Source organism: Rattus norvegicus, chromosome 5 (genome assembly GCF_036323735.1).
Source record: "Rattus norvegicus strain BN/NHsdMcwi chromosome 5, GRCr8, whole genome shotgun sequence".
Taxonomy (NCBI): Eukaryota; Metazoa; Chordata; class Mammalia; order Rodentia; family Muridae; genus Rattus; species Rattus norvegicus.
The window spans coordinates 52320059-52339448 of record NC_086023.1 but is presented as its reverse complement, the minus strand read 5'-3'; the positions used below and the strand labels follow the sequence as shown (position 1 = coordinate 52339448).

The 19390-nt window shown below is 46.6% G+C and overlaps 1 protein-coding gene across 1 annotated transcript in view; it reads right to left on the bottom strand.

Moving 5' to 3' along the window:
- The window catches only part of Gabrr1 (gamma-aminobutyric acid type A receptor subunit rho 1), a 37075-nt gene extending 18101 nt beyond the window's left edge, over positions 1 to 18974 (bottom strand). Inside the window, exons 1-4 of the mRNA NM_017291.4 lie at positions 18742 to 18974; positions 4763 to 4816; positions 2800 to 2906; positions 300 to 367 (exon numbers count right to left, since the gene is read on the bottom strand). Coding sequence (NP_058987.3) covers positions 300 to 367; positions 2800 to 2906; positions 4763 to 4816; positions 18742 to 18863 — 351 coding nt within the window. The 5' untranslated portion in view covers positions 18864 to 18974. The remainder of the gene's footprint in view (positions 1 to 299; positions 368 to 2799; positions 2907 to 4762; positions 4817 to 18741) is intronic.
- Positions 18975 to 19390: the final 416 nt, after the last annotated feature.

The following is a 19390-nucleotide window of genomic DNA, read 5'->3' as shown; positions in this document are numbered from 1 at the left end:
GGAAAAGTCCCACAGTCCCAGATGTCCAGAGCGAGACAGACTCTGCAGGAGTACAGTGGGTCTGGCTGCAATCTGGGCCTGCATCGCACGGGGCATTCATGCTGGAGAATAAAGGCCAAGTCTGTCGCCTGACTCTATGTCATACCATCTGGGAACTCCAGACGAATGGCGCCTGTAAAGTATGACAGTCCCCAACTGCCAGGGGGTTACCATTCTGATGGAATTCCACTGAGCTTCTGCCCACACAGGTCCACATGAACCTCCCCGCTGCCCAGAGCTCTGATTGGAGAAGCACTCACCATGTCCACCTCGGAGATGCTGTCCAGACTCTCCACCTGCACATCCACACCCACAGGGATGGCGGGACCTGGGGAGGACGAGACGAGAACGTTCGTTCACTCGCCCACTCTGCCCCTACTTTTTCGCTTTACCTTCTTTTTAAAAGTTTGTTCTTCTCTCATACATTACATGAAGCAACCCAGGAGGAGGAAAAGGGTCCCAAAAGCGGGCAAAGGAGCCAGAGACAGCTCCCGCTCCCACTGTTAGGAGTCCCACAAGAACAAGAAGCTATACAGCCATCACACATATGCGGAGGACCTGGGTCAGACCCATGCAAGCTCCCTGACTGTCAGTTCAGTCTCTGTGAGCCCCTGTGACAAAGCCTTGCTATGTAGCCCAGGCTGATCTCAAACTCTCAATCCCCCTGCCCCAGCCTCCGAAGTGCTAGGGTTATAGAAGTGTGTCATCACACCCAGCTGAACATCCTTTCTTTCTACTTGAACTTTAACTATGGAAAAGGCAGGCAGGGGTGCGTCAGTCATGTCAGAGTCAAAGGTTTGAAGGTTTGGTCATGCCCACAGGCAGTCAAAGAAGTAAATGAGCAGGCTCAGGGGTTGGCTCCTTGGAACATCCCAACCAAAACAAAATTAGTAATGAAAATGCTTTGCCCCTTGTGAAATGACGTGGTTAAATTATTTTGTTGTATATGTATAAATGTTCTTTCTGCAGGTATGCCTGGTGTCTATTGAAGCCGGAAGAGGGCATCTGATCCTCTAAGACTAGAGTTATAGACCATTATGAGCTTTTTTTGTGACTGGGAATCAAACCTGGGTCCTCTCGGGGAGCCTAATCACTAAGCCATCTTCCCAGCCTCAGAATGGCGAGGTTAATATGGTCAATTCCTTTCTGGTTCCGTGTGTTCATTTGAAACTGTGGTGAAGACCTCGGCTGAGTCGGGGTCTGATCTAAGGAGCAGCCAGTTTGCTCCTTAGCGTCAATTGCCTACTGAACCTTCTCTGTTTGCACCTCCTTTCTTCTTGGAAATACTGGTCACATCCAGGTCATTGTCCTGCCCACTCACTGTATCTTTGTTACATGGTGAAGAAGCTTCCAGGAAGGACAGGACATGCCAAACGGCCTTAAATAAAAAACATTACATTTTTGTTATTTCCAGGTCATTTAAACTTAGTACTGACAGAGAACAAGATGCTTTGGGATGTGGATTGGGTGTAGGGTGTGTTAGCAAGACATGAGGAGGTAGGATTGGATCCAATAGCTGCATATGACAAAGAGATTAAAGGCCTTCTGAGAAGTTGGGGGATGAATGGTCTGGAGGGGATCAGAGTGGAGGCAAACATGAAATAAAAAAAAGAAAGAAAGAAAGAAAGAAAGAAAGAAAGAAAGAAAGAAAGAGAGAAAGAAAGAAAGACAAGTATGACTTCTAGAGACTGGAGGGATGGCTCAGTCAGTAAATACCTCTGGCCTGGCCAGCATGAAGACCTGAGTTCAATCCTGTGTAGAAATACTGTGTGTGGTGTTGTGTACTCCAGCACTGGGGAGGCAGAGGCAGGAGGATTTCTGGAGTTCACTGGCCAGGCTGTCTAGCCTAATTGGTGAGCTTCAGGACAGTGAGAGACTGTCTCAAAGGAGGCAGACAGCATTCCTGAGGACAGCACAAGGGTTTCCCCTGGTCCCTGCAAGCGTGCATACCCACATTTACATACGTGTATTTGCAAACACATGAACACACTCATAAAAAAAAAAATATTTTCCCCAGAAAGAAAGAAACCAAACCCAGGTCAACACGATGGCTCAGGAGGTGAGGATGCCCAGTGCCCAAACTGAAGCCCCTGAGCTGGGTTCCCAGAAGCCACACGGCGGAAAGAAACTACTTCCCCCAAATTGTCCTCTGACCTCTACACATTTCATGATGTGCATATCACACCACTCACAAACTAATAAATAAATAAATAAATAAATAAATAAATAAATAAACGCACGCACGCGCGCACGCGCGCACACACACACACACACACACACACACACACACACACACACAGGTGCACCCGCAAGGAAACCCCTTTGACAGTGAGAAGGCCGAGGCCTGTCAGCCGCTAAGCCTCAGAGCTCAGGGCTTTGTGCTCTGGAGCGACTCCTCAGCCTGTTTTCAGTTCATTAAACCCAGCAGACAGGACTCTGATCTGTAAGTGGAGCTCCCCTGCCAACTCGAAATGAGAACAACTCCAGAGGTTGTCGCATTGGGACTTCAGAGCATCCTCAGGAGGCAGCCCTGGCTGCATCTGCCCTGCCTTCCCATGCATTCCCATCTCACTGACCCTTAGTGAGCCTTCTCAGGAGCACTGCTCTGGGGCAGCTGGCCAGCCTTGCTGACCACACATCGGCAGGTACTCAGCCAAGCTCAGCCAGCGTGCTGATGTGATAAGCAGATCTGGGTGCACAGACAGAGAACCCCAGGAGAGGAGAGGCACCTCCCCCACTTTTCCAGGGCACACCCCATACCTCCAAAGCCAGGCCTCATGCTGAAGTCGTGGTCATCTATCCTGAGCAGCTGCTCTGACTTGGTGAGAGGCGACTTGGTTATGTCAGAGCTTCGTTTCAGAATGGGGCTGCCACGGAGGGAAAGCAGGCTGATTACACATGCCGGCTGGAGTCGTCGTCCGCCTTCTGCTTGCTCTTGGCATATATGATAGCGTGTGCTATGTCTCCCTAGAGACCCTCTGCCTCCCCTCTTCCTTTCCCCAACTTTCTGGATAAAGAAACTGACCTGGAAGTTCCAAGATTGGGGTCCCTAGCCACATGGAAGGGATCCTCAAATGCCAAGGCCGGACCCTCTCTCTGATGTCCTGGAACGGGGGACTGAGGCTGGAATTTTTTAAGGTTTCCCAAGGCAGGGAGAGTAGCTCAGTGGTGAACTGCTTGCCCAGAATAGGCATGACCCTGGGTTCCATCCATAGCACCGAAGGGGAAAAGCTTCTTAGAGATGTAACATATCACCCAAACTGAGACCTGCTGGACCTGGTCTTAGTGACAAGCTAGACTCCTTCTAAATGCTTTGGACATTGGGGACAAGGGCTGACTGGAGGAGAAGCTCTACATCTTGATCTGTGCTCATTCTGTGGAGGTGGTCACCCTTGTACCCTGTCTCTAGGGAAAGAAGCTGCTGAGTTGCTGATAGGGACACTTTTACCTGCTTTTGTTTGTTCCTAAATGTGTAGTGTGTTTTTGGTGGTTGACAGCCTCCCCCGCCCCTCTCTCTGTCTCTGTCTCTCTCTCCCTCCTCCCTCCCTTTCTTTTTTTCTTTTTATTGTAGTTAGGGACCAGAGAAATGGCTCGGTGGTAAAGAACATTGGCTGCTCTTCCAAAGGACCCAGGTTCTATTCCCAGTCCCTTCAAGACATCTTACAAGTCTGTAACTCATGTTCAAAAGATCTGATGCCCTCTTCTGGCCTTGCCAGGTACTGCATGCACATTTTGAACTGACATACATTCAGGCAAAACATCGCACACATAAAATATTTAACTAAGCATGCAGCCAATTCTACTGACCTACCCCTATCCATAGGTACTTGTCTTATTGGTTCCTTGTCTGTCTGCCCAGAGTTTGTTATAGAAATATGTAAGTACTAAAATATAATATTATTTTTCTTTCTTATACAATTAATGTCCTACAAATGCTTCTTCATCTTGCTTCCCCCTCATTTAATAATATGCCCTGGGTTTTCACACATGGAGTCCCCATCCCCCTTATATTTGAAGAGTGCCCTGTCTAGCCAGTCCTTCCATAGCAGAAGGTATGCTGCTCTGGGTCCTCTGTCCCCACAGTAAGCAACACCTTTAATTCTTCATTACCCTACAGCACAATCGAATCCTCACAATTAACTAACCACTTCCTGCTCCTGAGGCTGACGCCAGGCAGTGTTGAGACCTTCCCATCTGTCTTCTCCCCCAGCGCGGATGCTCTCACACTTGATGGGAGCTCATTAGCTCACTGAGCCTCACAGACCTCTGTTTGTCTGATGCAGAGGTCTAAGCTGAGGTTGTTGAAAGCCCTGCTCGGGTGCATTATCCGCCCTGTGGCTGGCTCAGCTGTGTTAGCCTCCACTTTAATACCGTTCCGTGGCTTGCTCCACCCAGCTCTCAACACTTACTATGTTCTTCCCTGAAAGAACCTCTAGTGTTCCTAAGAAACAGGAGGTCAGGAAACCAAGGCGCTCTCGCCTCTCTTCAGAACATGGCTGCTTTGTACTGTTAGGCAATTAGCTTGTTCCCTGAAAGCCGTGTTGCTGACTTAAGTAGAAAGGCTGTAAGCGCGGGCTGTGGGGTGTGAAGGTTGAATGGGACACATAGGGGAAGTACCGCACTTGCTGAACAGAGGAAGGAGCTGGGGCTTGGTCAGGGGAACGCCCACTGCTTCCTTGTCCTTCCGGGGGCAGGGCTGAGGTTGCGGATAAGGGGGCCATACCTGCCTTGCTTGTGGGCATCGTCATGTGCACCTCGTCTCTGTCTCTGAGGTCTGCTGTGGAAACAAACAAACAAAAAAAAGGTGTTCCAGAGACTGTCTAAGGACTCAGTTCAGCAAAGCACCCTGGCGTCTGTGCACACTTCAAATCTAGACAGAATAAAATGGGGGGTGGGGAGGGAAGATGGCTCAACGCATTAATCTGGTCTGATGAGCATTTTCCAAGTACTCACAGGAGCGGGGAAGGAGGATTAATTATTTAGAAGGCCTGATTTACAGAGATCTGACTTAACTACCTCCCCCACCAACCCACGCTTGTGCATGCGCACACACATACCCACATTCACATTTGTACAGTCATATAAACGCTTATACACACACTTATACACACGCATTCATGCACACTTACACAATTCATGCACATTCTCACACTTGTACACTCACACACATTCATGCACACTCATACACACATACCTTACACATTCACACGCATTCATACACACACACAACCCTGTGCACTCACACTCACACACACACTCACACACAGTTATGCACACATATGTGCTCACACAGACACATGCAGACACACACATATGCATGCATGCACGCATGCGCGCGCGTGCACACACACACACACACACACACACACACTCATACACAAACTCACACCCATCCAGGATTGGAATTGAGCCTTAAAAGTGGGCATTGTAACTTGGACCCACTTTGAAACTGTGCCATCAACAGTGCCAGTGAACTGTGCCCTCTCTGCTGTACTTGCTTCTGACCATGAATGTGGCCAAGTGGGCAGAGCAGAGAGTGAAGGCGAGAGCCAGGCTATTGCATTTATTGCTTCTTCTTCAGTGTTGGTGACTAGCAATGCACTGTGCCTCTGCCTTGGGCACATGTGGCTTCCTGTTCTTCCCCTTTCTTGGGGACATCAACATGCCTGCTTAGGGCCCTGAACCCTGCCCACATCTCTAGGAAGAGTGCTTGGTTTTGATTATTATTAGTTAAGCCCCTCTGAGTGTAATGCTATTTTCTGCGAGGACTCCACTGGTGACAGGGACGGGGATTATGTCATCTGTAGCACAGTGGAGCAGGGCAGGAATGAGCTTGGCAGGAAAGGGATGAAAACTGGACCAGATAAGATGGGAGAGGGGATAGGCCACCAAGGACAGAGTCCTGTGCATGTCCAGCACCTGCAGAGCTGACTGCAGTAGACTCTCAGTAGCTGGATGAGAAAGGAACACGTGTCCTGTACTTGGAAAAGAGCGTATAAAAAGAGACCAAAGAAGCTGAGCAAGGAGTGTGGGATAGAAAGCAAGTTGCCTATTCTGACTTTACCTTTGGGCTAGCCTGCAGTGCAACCCCTCACCAACAGACAGAGGACAATCAAACTCTGAAATACCCCACAGTTGTCTCTGCAAAGCTTAGACTCTAGCCTAGAGGACACAGATAAGGATCCCCCAACATCCTTCCCATTGTTGTTAATACTTTAAAGCATCTTTTCTTGTTCATAAACATTTACAAGCTGGAAAACAGAGTAAACATAAGGCAGATGAAAGGAACTCAGAAATGACTCGAAAGCTTTTTGTGCATATCCTTAACAGAGCCCGTTGTCTGCAGGCCTTACCATTAGCCCCAGTTTGCATGTAAGAAAACCAAAACTAGACACTGAGAGCTCAAGTAGCTTTTAAAGCCACAGAGGTTGGTGCTGGATTTGGCCTTGGAAGAAGCATTGGCCACATTGTCTTGCTGGATGACACTGCTCTCTCTCCACCCTTATTTATTTACTGTTTGAGCCAGAGCCTCTCACTGAACCTGATTCGACTGTCATGGCCAGCCTCTTCTATGGGTGCTGGAACTCTTTACCAATTGAGCCATCTCCTGGGCTTGAGAATTAAGCCTGGAAGGTCTGCATTGCTTCCATGACCACATTGCCTCAGAGAGGAGAGAGCTTGGTTGTGACAATGTAACAAGGATGGGCTGATGCAAACAATCTTGCTTTCTTGGCCTTTTAGCAGCCAAGGAAAGAAATCTTTTATGTATCCCAGAATCCCCAACACCACCTGTGATTCTTCCTTTTCCTCCCACCCTCACCTGGATACATCTAGCACTTACTCCTTGCTTAGAGAACAGGACAACCAGGGTCATAGCACCCAGTTAGTTCTGGCTGAACCTTCACCTCAAAACCATGTTCCCTGTCTTACCCTCTCCATCCCCGCCACCTTATGAACTGAATCGCATGGTTCTCGACAAGGGGTGGCACCCTGCTCTGTCTGCCCGAGCCATTACAGCAACAGTGTGAAGATCAGACACGTGATTTTCCACTGAGAACCTTTCACCTCCAATGTCAAGTCCACAGAAGTTGGGCAATAAGGCTCCTAGTAGTCTACCACCCATCGCCAACTGACTGAATTCCACAGTAGTCAAGGTACACATGTGTTGGACTACACAATCCTGCCAACAACCAGGAAGTGACTGTGCTGGTTGGCTTTTTTGTCAACTTGACTCAAACCTAGAGTCATCTGGGAAGAGGCAACTCAACTGAGAAAATGGCTCCAGCAGATAGCCCATAGGCCAGCCTGTAGGGCATTTTCTTGGTTAATGATTTGTGTGGGCGGGCCCATCTCACTGTGGGTGACGTCACCCCTGAGCGGATAGTCAAGGTTGTATAAAGGATCAGGTTTAGGGGCTGAGAGGTTGGCTCAGCAATTAAGAGCTCTCGTTGCTTTTCTGGATGACTTAGGCTCAATCCTTAGCACCTGCATGGCAGTGCACAAACATCTGTGTCCTCTGGCCTTGGCAGGCACCAGGACCACGTGTGGTATTCATACATGTATGCAGGCAAAACACTCATACACATAAAATAATAAAACAACTATTACAGTTCTTAAAACAAAAGCTGAGCAGGCTATGAGGAACAGGTCAGCCAGCAGTGTTCCTCCATGGTCTCTGCTTGAGCTCCTGCCTGGACTTTCCTTCCCGATGGACTGTAAGGTGAAAGGAAGACTTCCCCAGGTGACTTTGGGTGATGGTCTTTATCACATCAATAGAAGCAAAGCAAAACAGTGACATATGGTCCATTCTGCTGAACAAGAGATACAGACAGGAAGCTATCTAATGACTCATCCAAGGCCAGTGGTAGTTTATAGCTGTGTCAAGTCTCAAATCCAGGGCTTCTTATCGTTTGGAGACTCTCTTCCTACCACTGTTCCCCAGCTGGAGGTCAGGATTGATTCCTGTTGCTAGAACCATTACATCACACTTCCCGGGAGCTTCTCAAAAACACAGCCAGGACTCTATCAGGCCTTGAAGGCATGTGGACTCTAGTTTAGACAATAACCATGTTCTGGGGGATGGGGAGGAGGCTGAGATGGTTGTTTCAGAACTCGGCTAGAGAAACTCCTGTGAGGAGGTGACAGTTACAGAGGCATAGTGTGGGTGAGAGGACATAATGATATTCAGGCAGAGGCACAGAGTGGACAACGGCTGTGGTGTGGAACTCACTATTCTCAAGGAGCAGCCAGTGGGCTAGCCAGACCACACTGGTGAAGAAAACAGAGCAGGGAGACTGGACCAAATACCTGGGTTTGCTCTGTGGCTTCTCAGGTCAACCAAGCCCCTAGGTGAGGTGTCTGGCTGCCAGGGTAGCTACTGAATATTGGTCTTGGGTGTGATTCCTGGAAGCAGTAAGCTAGAGCAAAGGACATCTGACCTTGAACCCCAGTTTTTCTGGCCTGGCGAGTGTCTCCTTAGCTATGATTGGAACCATGCATTGGTATGGAGTCTATAATTCCAACACGTAGGAGGCCAAGACAGGAGGAAAGTTAGTGTGAGTTTGAGCTCAGCCTAAGCTATAGAGCCAGATCTTGTCTCAACCGCTTCCCAACACACAAATAAAAGAAATGATGAATTAGGCCTGTCATTGAATGTATTGGAGTCTGTTGCAGAAACATCACTAGAAGGCACTTGAAGGTCTCTGTCTGCTGTCTGAGGACGTATCTAGCTGCCCCATAGGCTCAGTTCTTACACTCTGAGGACACTCATGGGATGTGATTGTTTTCATGGACTGTCTGGGAGCTTATGCATGCTCCACATGATGAATATTCTGTGTTTTCCTTCCATTCTAAATGGTTCATCTCCCCTGATGCCTTATTGAGTGATTTTGGTAACAAATGATCTGCTTCTTGAGTTACCTACTACCTCAGTCATTGTTCTATTGCTGAAGAGACCTGATGACCAAGACAACTCATATTAAAGAAAGAATTTAGTTTGGGGCTTGCTCATGCTTTCAAAGGCTTAGTCCAGACAGCATGGTGACAGGTAGGTACGGTGCTGGAGAAGTAGCTGAGAGCTGACCCACAAGAGAGAGAAAGACTGGGCCTTGGCATGGGCTTTTGAAACCTCATAGCCCACCCCAAGGGACACACTTCCTCCAACAAGGTCACACTTCCTAATGCTTTTAATCCTTTCAAATAGTGCCACTCCCTGATGACTAGCATATATGAGCTTATGGGGCCATTCTTATTCAAACCACCACATTCCACTCCATGGTCCCATAGGCTTGCAGCCATATCATAATGCAAAATGCATTCAGTCCAGTTTCAAAAGTCCCCGTAGCCTCAACACTGTTTAAAAGTCCAAAGTTCAAAGTCTCTTTGGAGACTGGTGGCGATCTCTTAACTGTAACCGCTGGAATAATGAAAATCCAAAAGCAGATCACAGATTTCCAACATACAATGGCACAGAATATACATTGCCAGCCCAAAAGGGAAGAAAAGGAACAGAGTGAGAAAATGCTAGACCATAGCAAGACCTAAAACCAGCAGGGCAAACTCCATATGCTACATGTCCATGTCTGATATCAAAGTGCTCTTCAGATCTCCAACTCCTTTCATCATTGCTGACTGGAACTCACCTCTCTCATTTGGGCTGGTTCCCCACCCATCTGCAGTTCTCCTTGGCAGGTATCGCACAACTCTGCTATCTCCAACATCTTGGGGTCTCCAAGGCAACCCAAGCTTCACCTTCACAGCTTCATACAGTGGCCTCTCTGGACCTCCATGCAGGGACACCCTGACCATGCCTGGCCCCAGCAGCTTTCCCTAGCCATGGAGAGAGAGTCCACAGTGCCTTTCTTATATTCTTGACACTAAAATGAGAACCATGTGGCTGAAGCTGCCAAGTTCTACTGCTTGCTGGGCCTGGAACATGCCCCCCTCTTTCAATTACATCAGCATCAGCTGTTGATCATCTCCTTCGATGCTTAAGCTTCCCTTTAATTTCTTTTAACAAGTTGGAAGCTTAGCTGGATGGGGTCTTGCCTTGAGGCCACCACTTCTTTTACTCCATTTAGAATTTTCTTTAAACTTAGTATCTCTGTGAGTACTGGACTTAGCTCTGTTATACTTCCTGGTGCTCCATTGCTCCTCAGACTGTACATCTGTATTCTTCCCTGCTCAATTTGCTCCTTTTTATTACAGTTCTGCATAAGAGTGACCACTAATAACCAACTGACAGAGTCAATATTGAAATCTGTCTTGAAATCTCCTCTGACAACACCATTAACCCAAAACTCATCAATTTAGCCTCAGGACTAAGGACAGAAAGCAGCTACATTCTTCACTAAAATACCACAAGAATGGTCTTTAGATCACTTACTAATATTCTTCTCCTCTGAAACATCTTGAGCAGGGCCATCATAATCTACGTTGCTCAAAGCACTACTGTCTTCCACACTCTTACTGGTAAACAAGTTCCAGTTAAAGCATTCAACTGCTTTCCTATCCAAAATCTCAAATTCCACATTCAGCCAACAAGCAGCATGGTCAGACCTGTCAAGATCCATCCCCCTGGTACCAACTTTTGCCTCAGTCACTGTTCTATTGCTATGAGCAGAAACTACGGCCAAGGAAATTCTTACAAAAGAAAGTATTTAATTGGAGGCCTGCTCACAGTTTCAGAGGCTTAGACCATTACCCTCATGGCAGAGAGCATGGCGGCAGGGAGTTGTAGTGCTGGAGGAGGATCTGAGAGCTACATCCTGATCCACAAGCAGAGCTGGAGAGACTGGAGCTGTCATGGGCCTTTGAAACTTCAAAGCCCACCCCCAGTCACACCTCCTCCAACAAAGCTACACTTCCTAATCCTTTTCAACAGTGCCACTCCTCAGTGACTAAGGATTCAAATATACGAGCCTACGGGGGTTGTTCTTACTCAAACTCCCACACATGTCCTAGAATGTTCAATGATGGGTTTAATGTAAACTTTCTAGGCTATGCACATAGTTTTCCATTAAATATTGGCCTTGATGCTCATGCAAAGATATTTTTAAGATATGGTTAACATCTACATCAGTCGACATCAGGTAGACAAGTCTCATCCCATCAGATGAGGGTCCTTAAGACTAAAGTCTTCAAACCAAGAGGAATTCTGCTTCTGGATTGCTTTTGTAATTCAAGACTGTAACAGCAGCAGCTGCAGGTTAGGCTTGACATAAGTTTCTTCATTAATACACTTACTTATTCATTCATTTGCCCATTCATTTGTTCTTTCCTCTTTCCTCTTTCTGTTCTGTAACACTAGGTAGTCTAGCCCAGACTAGCCTCAACCTCACCATGTAGCCCAGGCTCGCCTAAAACTCATGAGAGTCTTCTTACCTCAGCTTCCCTACTGAGCTGGAATTTTAGGTGTGTGCCACCATACCCCTCCACCACAGATTTCTGAAAGTCATTTTTAAAAAATTAATTTATATTTATCTATTTCATTTTATGTGTTTGAGTGTTTTGCCTGCCTGTACATATATTCACAAAGTTTGTGCCTGGTGCCTGTGGAGTTTAGAAGAGAGAGTCAAATCTCTGGAAACTGGATGGTTGGGACCCACCATATAGATACTGGGAACTGAACTCTGGCAACACATGCTGAACCATGTCTTTCCCATGGATGGGTGAATGAGTAGAGTGGGAGATAGATTCATAGCTATACATCCTTAGCTCGTACATACATGTCTTATACATGTATAAGAATAGCTTACACATACATGTCTGTTTCCATGAAGGTTCATGACTTTTTACATGTGACCATTCTGACATGGAAGTCTGAACATGGAAGGGAAGTTGGGCTGAGGCTAGACTAAAAGGCAGCTCATCGCACTCACCCAGCTATGACCTACTACTCAGTTTTTTCTTGGAGTTATTAGACCAAGCCATCTGTCTGCCACTGTCACTAATAACTGTTCCCAAGAATCTGGTGGGGTCCTAACACAAAGACCTGGCCTGCTAGTCATTATCCTTCCCTTGGAGAATTCCCACTGAGAATGGGTTTGTCTGGTCTCTGCCTCGGGCAGTCTCTACCTAGACCATTTCTGTTTTGCTGATACATGTCTGAATATAAGCTCCCTGCTCCTTCCAGATGCTTTTTACATTTAAAGTTTACACCACACACACACACACACACACACACCCCACAATTCCTTGACAGAATTTTCAGATTATACTTTCCTTAATTCCCATGGAAGGGCCTTTCTGTTCCCTTTCATTTCACCCTTTTTTTTTTTTCCGGAGCTGGGGACCGAACCCAGGGCCTTGCGCTTGCTAGGCAAGCGCTCTACCTCTGAGCTAAATCCCCAACCCCTTCATTTCACCTTTTTAAAAAAACATTTTATGTATATGAATGATTGTATGCATGTATGCATGTGCACCACACGTGTACCTGATGCCCACAGAGGTCAGAAGAACACATCAGACCTGGAACTGAAGTTACAGTTGGTTGCGAGCTACCATGTCAGTTCTAGGAGCTAAACTTGGGTCCTCTACAAGAGAACAAGTGCTCTTAGCCGCTGAGCCATCTCTCCAGGTCCAGCAGTCACATCTTACTTACTCTGTGTTTGTGTGACTTTGAACACGTGGGATCCTCACTAAATGAGTGAAATTCCCATCGATGAGTACGTGTTTTAGGCATTAGAAACATAACACAAGAGTGTGCTTCTCATGGAGAGAGCCTGCAGTCCAATGCTGTCAGAGGGGAACTTGCTGAGTTCTCCACAGAGTTGCAGCCCCATCTCTGCCCCAGGGATTGGAGCAGTGAACTATGGACTCCTCTGCTTAACCGCTGATGTCTGTCTCTTGTGAGAGCCATTAAAGGTGGGGGCTCCTATATTCTGTTTTAGCTCTGGGTCTTCTATCTGACTTGGTGTAAACAGACCCTATTAACCCTTCTATCCTCACGAAAGCCCTGGCACCTCCCCAGTCTGAGGTCTCCAGAGGTTGGTGAACGTCCACTCAGTAACTGCTATAACAAACATGTGGATGTCACTGAATGCTTCTTAGTGTCCTTGACACCTCTCTACTCTCTCTGCCCTCACCTGTCTGGTCCCTAGTTCCACATCCTCCACAGTCTTCTTCCTCAAACATCTTTCTTTTGTGTAAGTGTGGGGAGCTGCAGGCTGGTACTGAACACTGAACCCAGGGCCTTATGCATGCTAGGAAACCATTTTATCCCTGAAGTATATACTCAGCCTTCCTCTTTCCCTTCCTCAGAAGCCCAGGCTGACCTCAAACTCCTGTACCTAAAAGTGATCCACTTTCCAAGTGCCGGGATTACAGGCTCATGCCAGCACAGCTGGTCCCAAACTTCTCTTTCACTAAGGTGTTCATGGTGACTTTGAATTTGCTATGTAGCCCACCCTTAAACTTATGATCCTCCTGCTTCAGTCTCCCAAGTCGCTGGGATTACAGGCCTGCAGTGTTGTATCCACTTCCCCTGACTTCTTACATGTTCCTCTTCCTCTGCCTTTGTTCCCACTCTTAATTCACAGTGTTTTTCTCTCTCAGGGTCCCTTGACAACCACCGTTCAAGAGTAAGCCCTTTGAATCTGCCACCACAAGCCTAGTTCTGTCTAAGCTGCCTAACCCTTCCCGAAAATGTTCAGGGGACTCCCCACAGTCTTTGAGTGAAGCAGGGACTGTGTCCTTTCTTCACATGGCTCTTCCTACTCTCCTGCCCCTGAGGTGACTGCTTTCCCAGACAAGCAACCCAAATGCCTGCTGGGTATTCACCTGAAACAGCTTTTTTTTACCCCAATGGCATGCACATCCCGGCAATTCTAAACTGCTCTGGGCTCCATCTCTCCATCCCTGTTCATCCCTCTATTGTCCCAGACCACACCCAATCTCTCGCCTGTGCCAAGCGTGGTCTCTGGTTATTTTCTGCCTCCCTCCTGGGACCCTGCCTACCTATCTACCATATCTCCTGGTGTGCTAGCAAATCTGGTCTCTCTGGGATGGAATTCTGCCGAAGCCAGCTGGGTTTTCCTTGCTTCACAGGAAGTGCGGGCTTTAGTATGGCCAGGAGTTATAGAACGAGCAGGCTCTGGCCTCTGGTAGGATGAACTCATGCTGCAGAGCCTGGGCCGGCTTCCCCAGGGCCTGTAGTACATGCTTCCAGCCTTCCAGTGATGATAGGAAAGACTGTATGAATCAGTCCATTCTCGGAACTTTGCTCTGTGTCCTGTGTGATACATCAAAGTGAGCACATTTGGACATGCCTTTGGAGAGATTTTAAGAATCTGGGTGACGCATCTTTTAAAAGTTTAGGCTACATAAAAATAAAATTTAGCTTGGATGGTGGGATATAAATTGGTCCACTTTCTGTTTGTAAAGAAATGTAATCAAATCTACTTAGAATTTTAGTTTTTATTGTATTTATTTACTTATGTGTATGTGTGTGTATGCCTGTATGTGTGTGTCTGTGTGTGTATGTGTTTGTGGTGTGTGTGTGGTGTATGTGTGTGGTGTGTGTGTGTGTGTGTGTGTGTGTGTGTGGTGGGTGTATACACAATGGTGCACATGCGGAGGTCAGAGGACAACTTGCAGAAGTTAGCTGTTTCTCTCTGTCTACTTTGCAGGACTCAGGGATGGAACTCAGCTCCTCAGACTTAGCAGCGAGAGACTTTCCTCAACCAAACGTCTCCAAACCCATACTTAGAGTTCTACCTGTCCACATGCAAGTTGATCCAGGACTCTGTCTTTATTTTATTATTTTGTTGTTCTTATTTTGAGACAAGGTCTCACTATGTGGCTCTGACTGTCCTGGCACTCACTATATAAACCAGGCTGGCCTTGAACTCACAGAGATCTTCCTGCCTCTGCCTCTTGAGTGCTTCAATTAAAGCTGTGTGCTAGTACACCTGGTTGATCCAGGATGCTGTCAGGAGTCTATCCTAACTAAACAACCATGTATAATGTTTGTAATAGTAGGGGCTAGAGACATGGCTCAGTGGTTAGGAACATTTGCTGCTCTTGCAGGGAACTCAGGTTCAATTCCCAATGGTTCCCAGCTCCCATATGGTAACTCACAACCTCCAATACATTTCCTGATCTCTATGGACAGTATATACATACATACATACATACACACACACACATACATACATACATACGGGTAAAACATTTGTACACAAAAATAAGTAATAAATCTTTTAAACTTATTCGTAATAATAAATGGGATGAAACCAAATGTTAATAAATAAAGGAAAATGATTAAATAGTGACACATTATGCATATTATACATTATTATGCAGCTAGTCAGATGATCATTCTGTAGGTTTAAAATAAGTAAATATGTAGGCAAAATTATATTAGATATAATAATGTTACAAAAATATATTCACAGAATTAAAAAAAGTGCTATGTGTGTCTTCCATTATAAAAAATGAAAACGTTTGAAAAGTCACCTTTAAAAAGAAAGTCTACTTCACTCGGTAGAAATAAGGCTGAGAGGGGTTGGGGATTTAGCTCAGTGGTAGAGCACTTCCTAGCAAGTGCAAGGCCCTGGGTTCGGTCCCCAGCTCAAAAAAAGAAAAAAAAAAAAAAGAAAAAAAATAAGGCTGAGAGGAACACTAGTGGTTTCTGTTCAGCTAAGTACTACGTGTTAGAACTTAGCCAGAGCAGACGCTGCTTGATGATGACATGTTCCCGTGACCCCAGGCTCTACCCAAAACTGCTAGAAATGATAAATAAATGGAAAAGTAAATAAACAAATTCAGTAAAGCTGGAGGACACATAGAAGCATGTTTCTACACACAAGCAAGGACCTGTTCAAAAGAGTGTTTCATAAAGAGTGTTGGGACAACTGGATAGCCACAGGCAGAAGAATAAACTGGATTCTTATCTCACATTGAGTACAAGGATGAACTCAAAATGGGTTAAAGACTTAAGCATAAGGCCCGAAGCTATGACACTACTGATAGACCACAAGGAGAACTCAGGCCATTGACTCGGTGATGGTATTCTGAATGTGACCTCAAATGTTCACACTACAGAAGCAAAACCAGGGGGGTTATATCCGACTCACAGCTTCTCCACAGTGAAGGGAGCAATTAGGGGACAAAGAAGTGACCTACAGGCTTGGAGAAACTATCAACAAGGCCTACATCTGAGAAGGGCGCCACCCAAATTCCTCAGGAAATTCAGTTCAGTAGGAGAGCAAACAACTGGATTTAAATCAGAACGAAGGCACGTCCCTGCCTGCCTGCCATTTTTCTCTGTCTAGAGGAGCCATCCAAGTGGGAACTGGAAGAGTGAGTGAACAAGGTGTGAAGAAGAGGTGTGACCCGTGCGCATTGTTGGTGGGGGTGCGGACTAATACAGCTACTTCACAGAACCACGAGGCTCCTCAAAGTACAAATAAAACTATCACGCCGCCATCCTTCAGAGCTTACAAGTAAAGGTTTTTTAATTCAGTGCTCTGACCGGATGTCTGCATTTCCACGTTCACCATGGCACTGTTCAGCCAAGGTACGGTACCAACCAAGGTGTCCGTGAGGACAAGTGACGAGGATGTGGTGTGTCTTTAACAGGACAGTAGTCAGCCTGTTACAAACGGAGACAGCTGTCTGTGACAGCAGGGACATGAACCTGCCAGTGTTATTCTAAGTCAACCAGCTAGGCAGAGGACAAAGTCTTAAGCTGAATATTCTCAGTCTCCTTCATAGGCCTAAAATCTGACCCGAATCTAACCCCCCTCCCTCCCCCCCCCCCCGCTTTTAAATACCAGGAGGAGATCTCCACAGCACATAAAACCAATGTATTCTTCTTGTTTCCTTCATAACCCACCCCCACTCTTTCTCCCTCTTCCTTTCTATCTCTCCTCCTCCACCCCATCCTCTGGGTTTGCTTTGAGACAGGCCTCGACCCTACTATGTATTTGAGGATGACCGGCCGTGACCTCTCAAGTGCTGATATTACAGATATGGGACCCTACACTCTTAGGCACAATTTCTTACATCAACCGCACATCTCACTTACAGACAGACCCCAAAACAAAGAAGCAGACAGCACAAGGACATTGCTCAAGACTGGGTTTGGAGATGCTGGGTGAAGGGCAGACCACTTCGTGCTGAAATACTATTCAGCAAGGTGTCTGCAGGTATCAACATTCGTTTTGTGTTTTCTCACCAAAAATAAAATCCTAAGGGGGCTGGAGAGATGGCCCGGTGGTTAAGAGACCTGGCTGCTCTTCCAGAGGATTCAGACTTAATTCAGACAACTCACAACTCCCTTTAACTCCAGTCCCAGGGGATCCAATGCCTTCTCCCCTGAGTACACGCAGGGTGCACAGACACACAGCCACACAGACAAAATACCCATACTCATAAAGTAAATAAGTAAAATATAAAAAAGAAGCCCTGAGGATCTGAGGTGACACATACGTTGAGTAGTCTGATTTAATTATTCCACATTTATGCCTATATAATGCTCTATACCCTTTAATAATCAGTTTATAATACTTTAACTTTTAAAATTAATTTTAAAACTTAATTAAAATTAACTTTCTAAAAGAGTCTGCGCAGTCTTTATGACTTCTCTAAACAGGTTGCTGTTCTAATTGTGTCTTAGGGAAAAGCCTGAGGGTTTTGGGGTCAATTAGCAGTGTTAGTTGGTTTTAATTCTCACGAGCACATTTGGGTCAAAGAATCCCTGCATTCTGCGGGTACATCACTGCACATATTCCATTCGCCCAAGCAATTCCTGACGCTCTCTCTGGGCATAGCGGTTCTCCTCAGTAACCCAGACTCGCTGTGACCACCGGACGTCGGAGAACCTAGTCTAATGACATCGTAGAAGCAGACAGAAACTAGAGAAGCGAGCATATCCGGGCTGTGAATCTTCTTTGGGGAGGACTCTGGCATCAGGAGGGAGCACAGAGGAACAAAACAGGGGGGGCTATGGTTCCAGACTTTTGAGAGACACACTTCCCTTATGTTAGCTGGTCTTTCTTACTCTGCAGACTTACATCCACATGGAAGGAAAACTCAGGTTTGACCGGAAATTAGTGCTGATGAACAAAAGATGCCCTTTTCTACATCTGTCTCCTCGGGAGTGAAGGAGTGCGGGGCCTGTCTCCAGCGTCCGGGTGTGAAAGGTGCAACCAAGCTCAGGTGGCCTTGGAGCCAGGTGAGGCCAAAGGCCAGGCCCCTGGCTACAGAAGCTCGATCCCCCAGGCTAGAGCGGCACGTACCACCTAACCCCGCCCAGGTTGCAGGTCGGGGACAACCTACTGATGCCGCTAGCTGTGCATCCCACAGAAAACTGTTTTTAAGACAGAACCGAAGAGTCCCACCTTCATAACAGAAATAATTAGTAACTTGTAACTCCTTCCCACAGGTCACAACTTTCATCAGTCCCTTGAGAATCTGTGCAGATATCAATCGTCCGTGGTTTTCAGAAAATGTATAATAATCTCTTTTCCAGAATATTTTTAGTTGATTAATAACAAATTTAAGAAAATATGCTTAATACTATCGAGTGTGGTACTATTACAATGGAAAACACCATTCTAGCTTTCTGAAAGGGGACGAGAAGGAGGGGGATGGGAGGAGGTGCTCCCACACAGATCCGGCCATGCTAAGACTCAACCACGGAGAACCTGCTTTTCATCCTTTGGCCGAGGCCGAGGCCGAGGCCTCCATGTCACTCACCTGCCTTTCTTAGAGGGCTCATGAACTTCTCTTCCTGGCCAGTGCACTGTGCTCTCAGCAGCCAGAACCCATCCCCACCACAAAAGGAATATGCCAAATTTCATATTCCGGACAGCCAACATAGATTTCCAAATCAAACAGTTCTCCCGAGAAGCCGTGAGAAGGAGCCGGTGAGGAGCTGCCGTCCGACCGTCCTCTCTTAAGGCACCATTGCTGTGTTTGTTATTAGAAGGATGTTTACCCTGCAAAAATGAAGCTGCAGTCTGTAATCTGGCCAGCGGGAGAAAGCAATTTCCACTAACCCCGCAAATCCTCCTGCGTCAGATGTCAGGGATTTTCTAAACTGAGGTTGGATTCCTGTGTCCTGCGGGACAGTTCCTGGGGCTGGTCTAAATTAGTTCATCATCAAATGTGGTGAATGTATTGGTGAGGGTTTGGATTTTCAAGTCGAAAGAATAGAAAGAAGAAAGTAAATGTGGAAAGGCAGAGACACTATCTATCTGTCTGTCTGTCTGTCTGCTCGATTTGATCCTCCCCTGATCTATTGATGCTCCTAGATACTTCTAGTTTGCCCATGGCTTCTGCAACCTTGGGGTTGATATCTTGTGGGCAGCAGTGGTTGAGGTTAAGAGGTCACATGGGGGAAAGT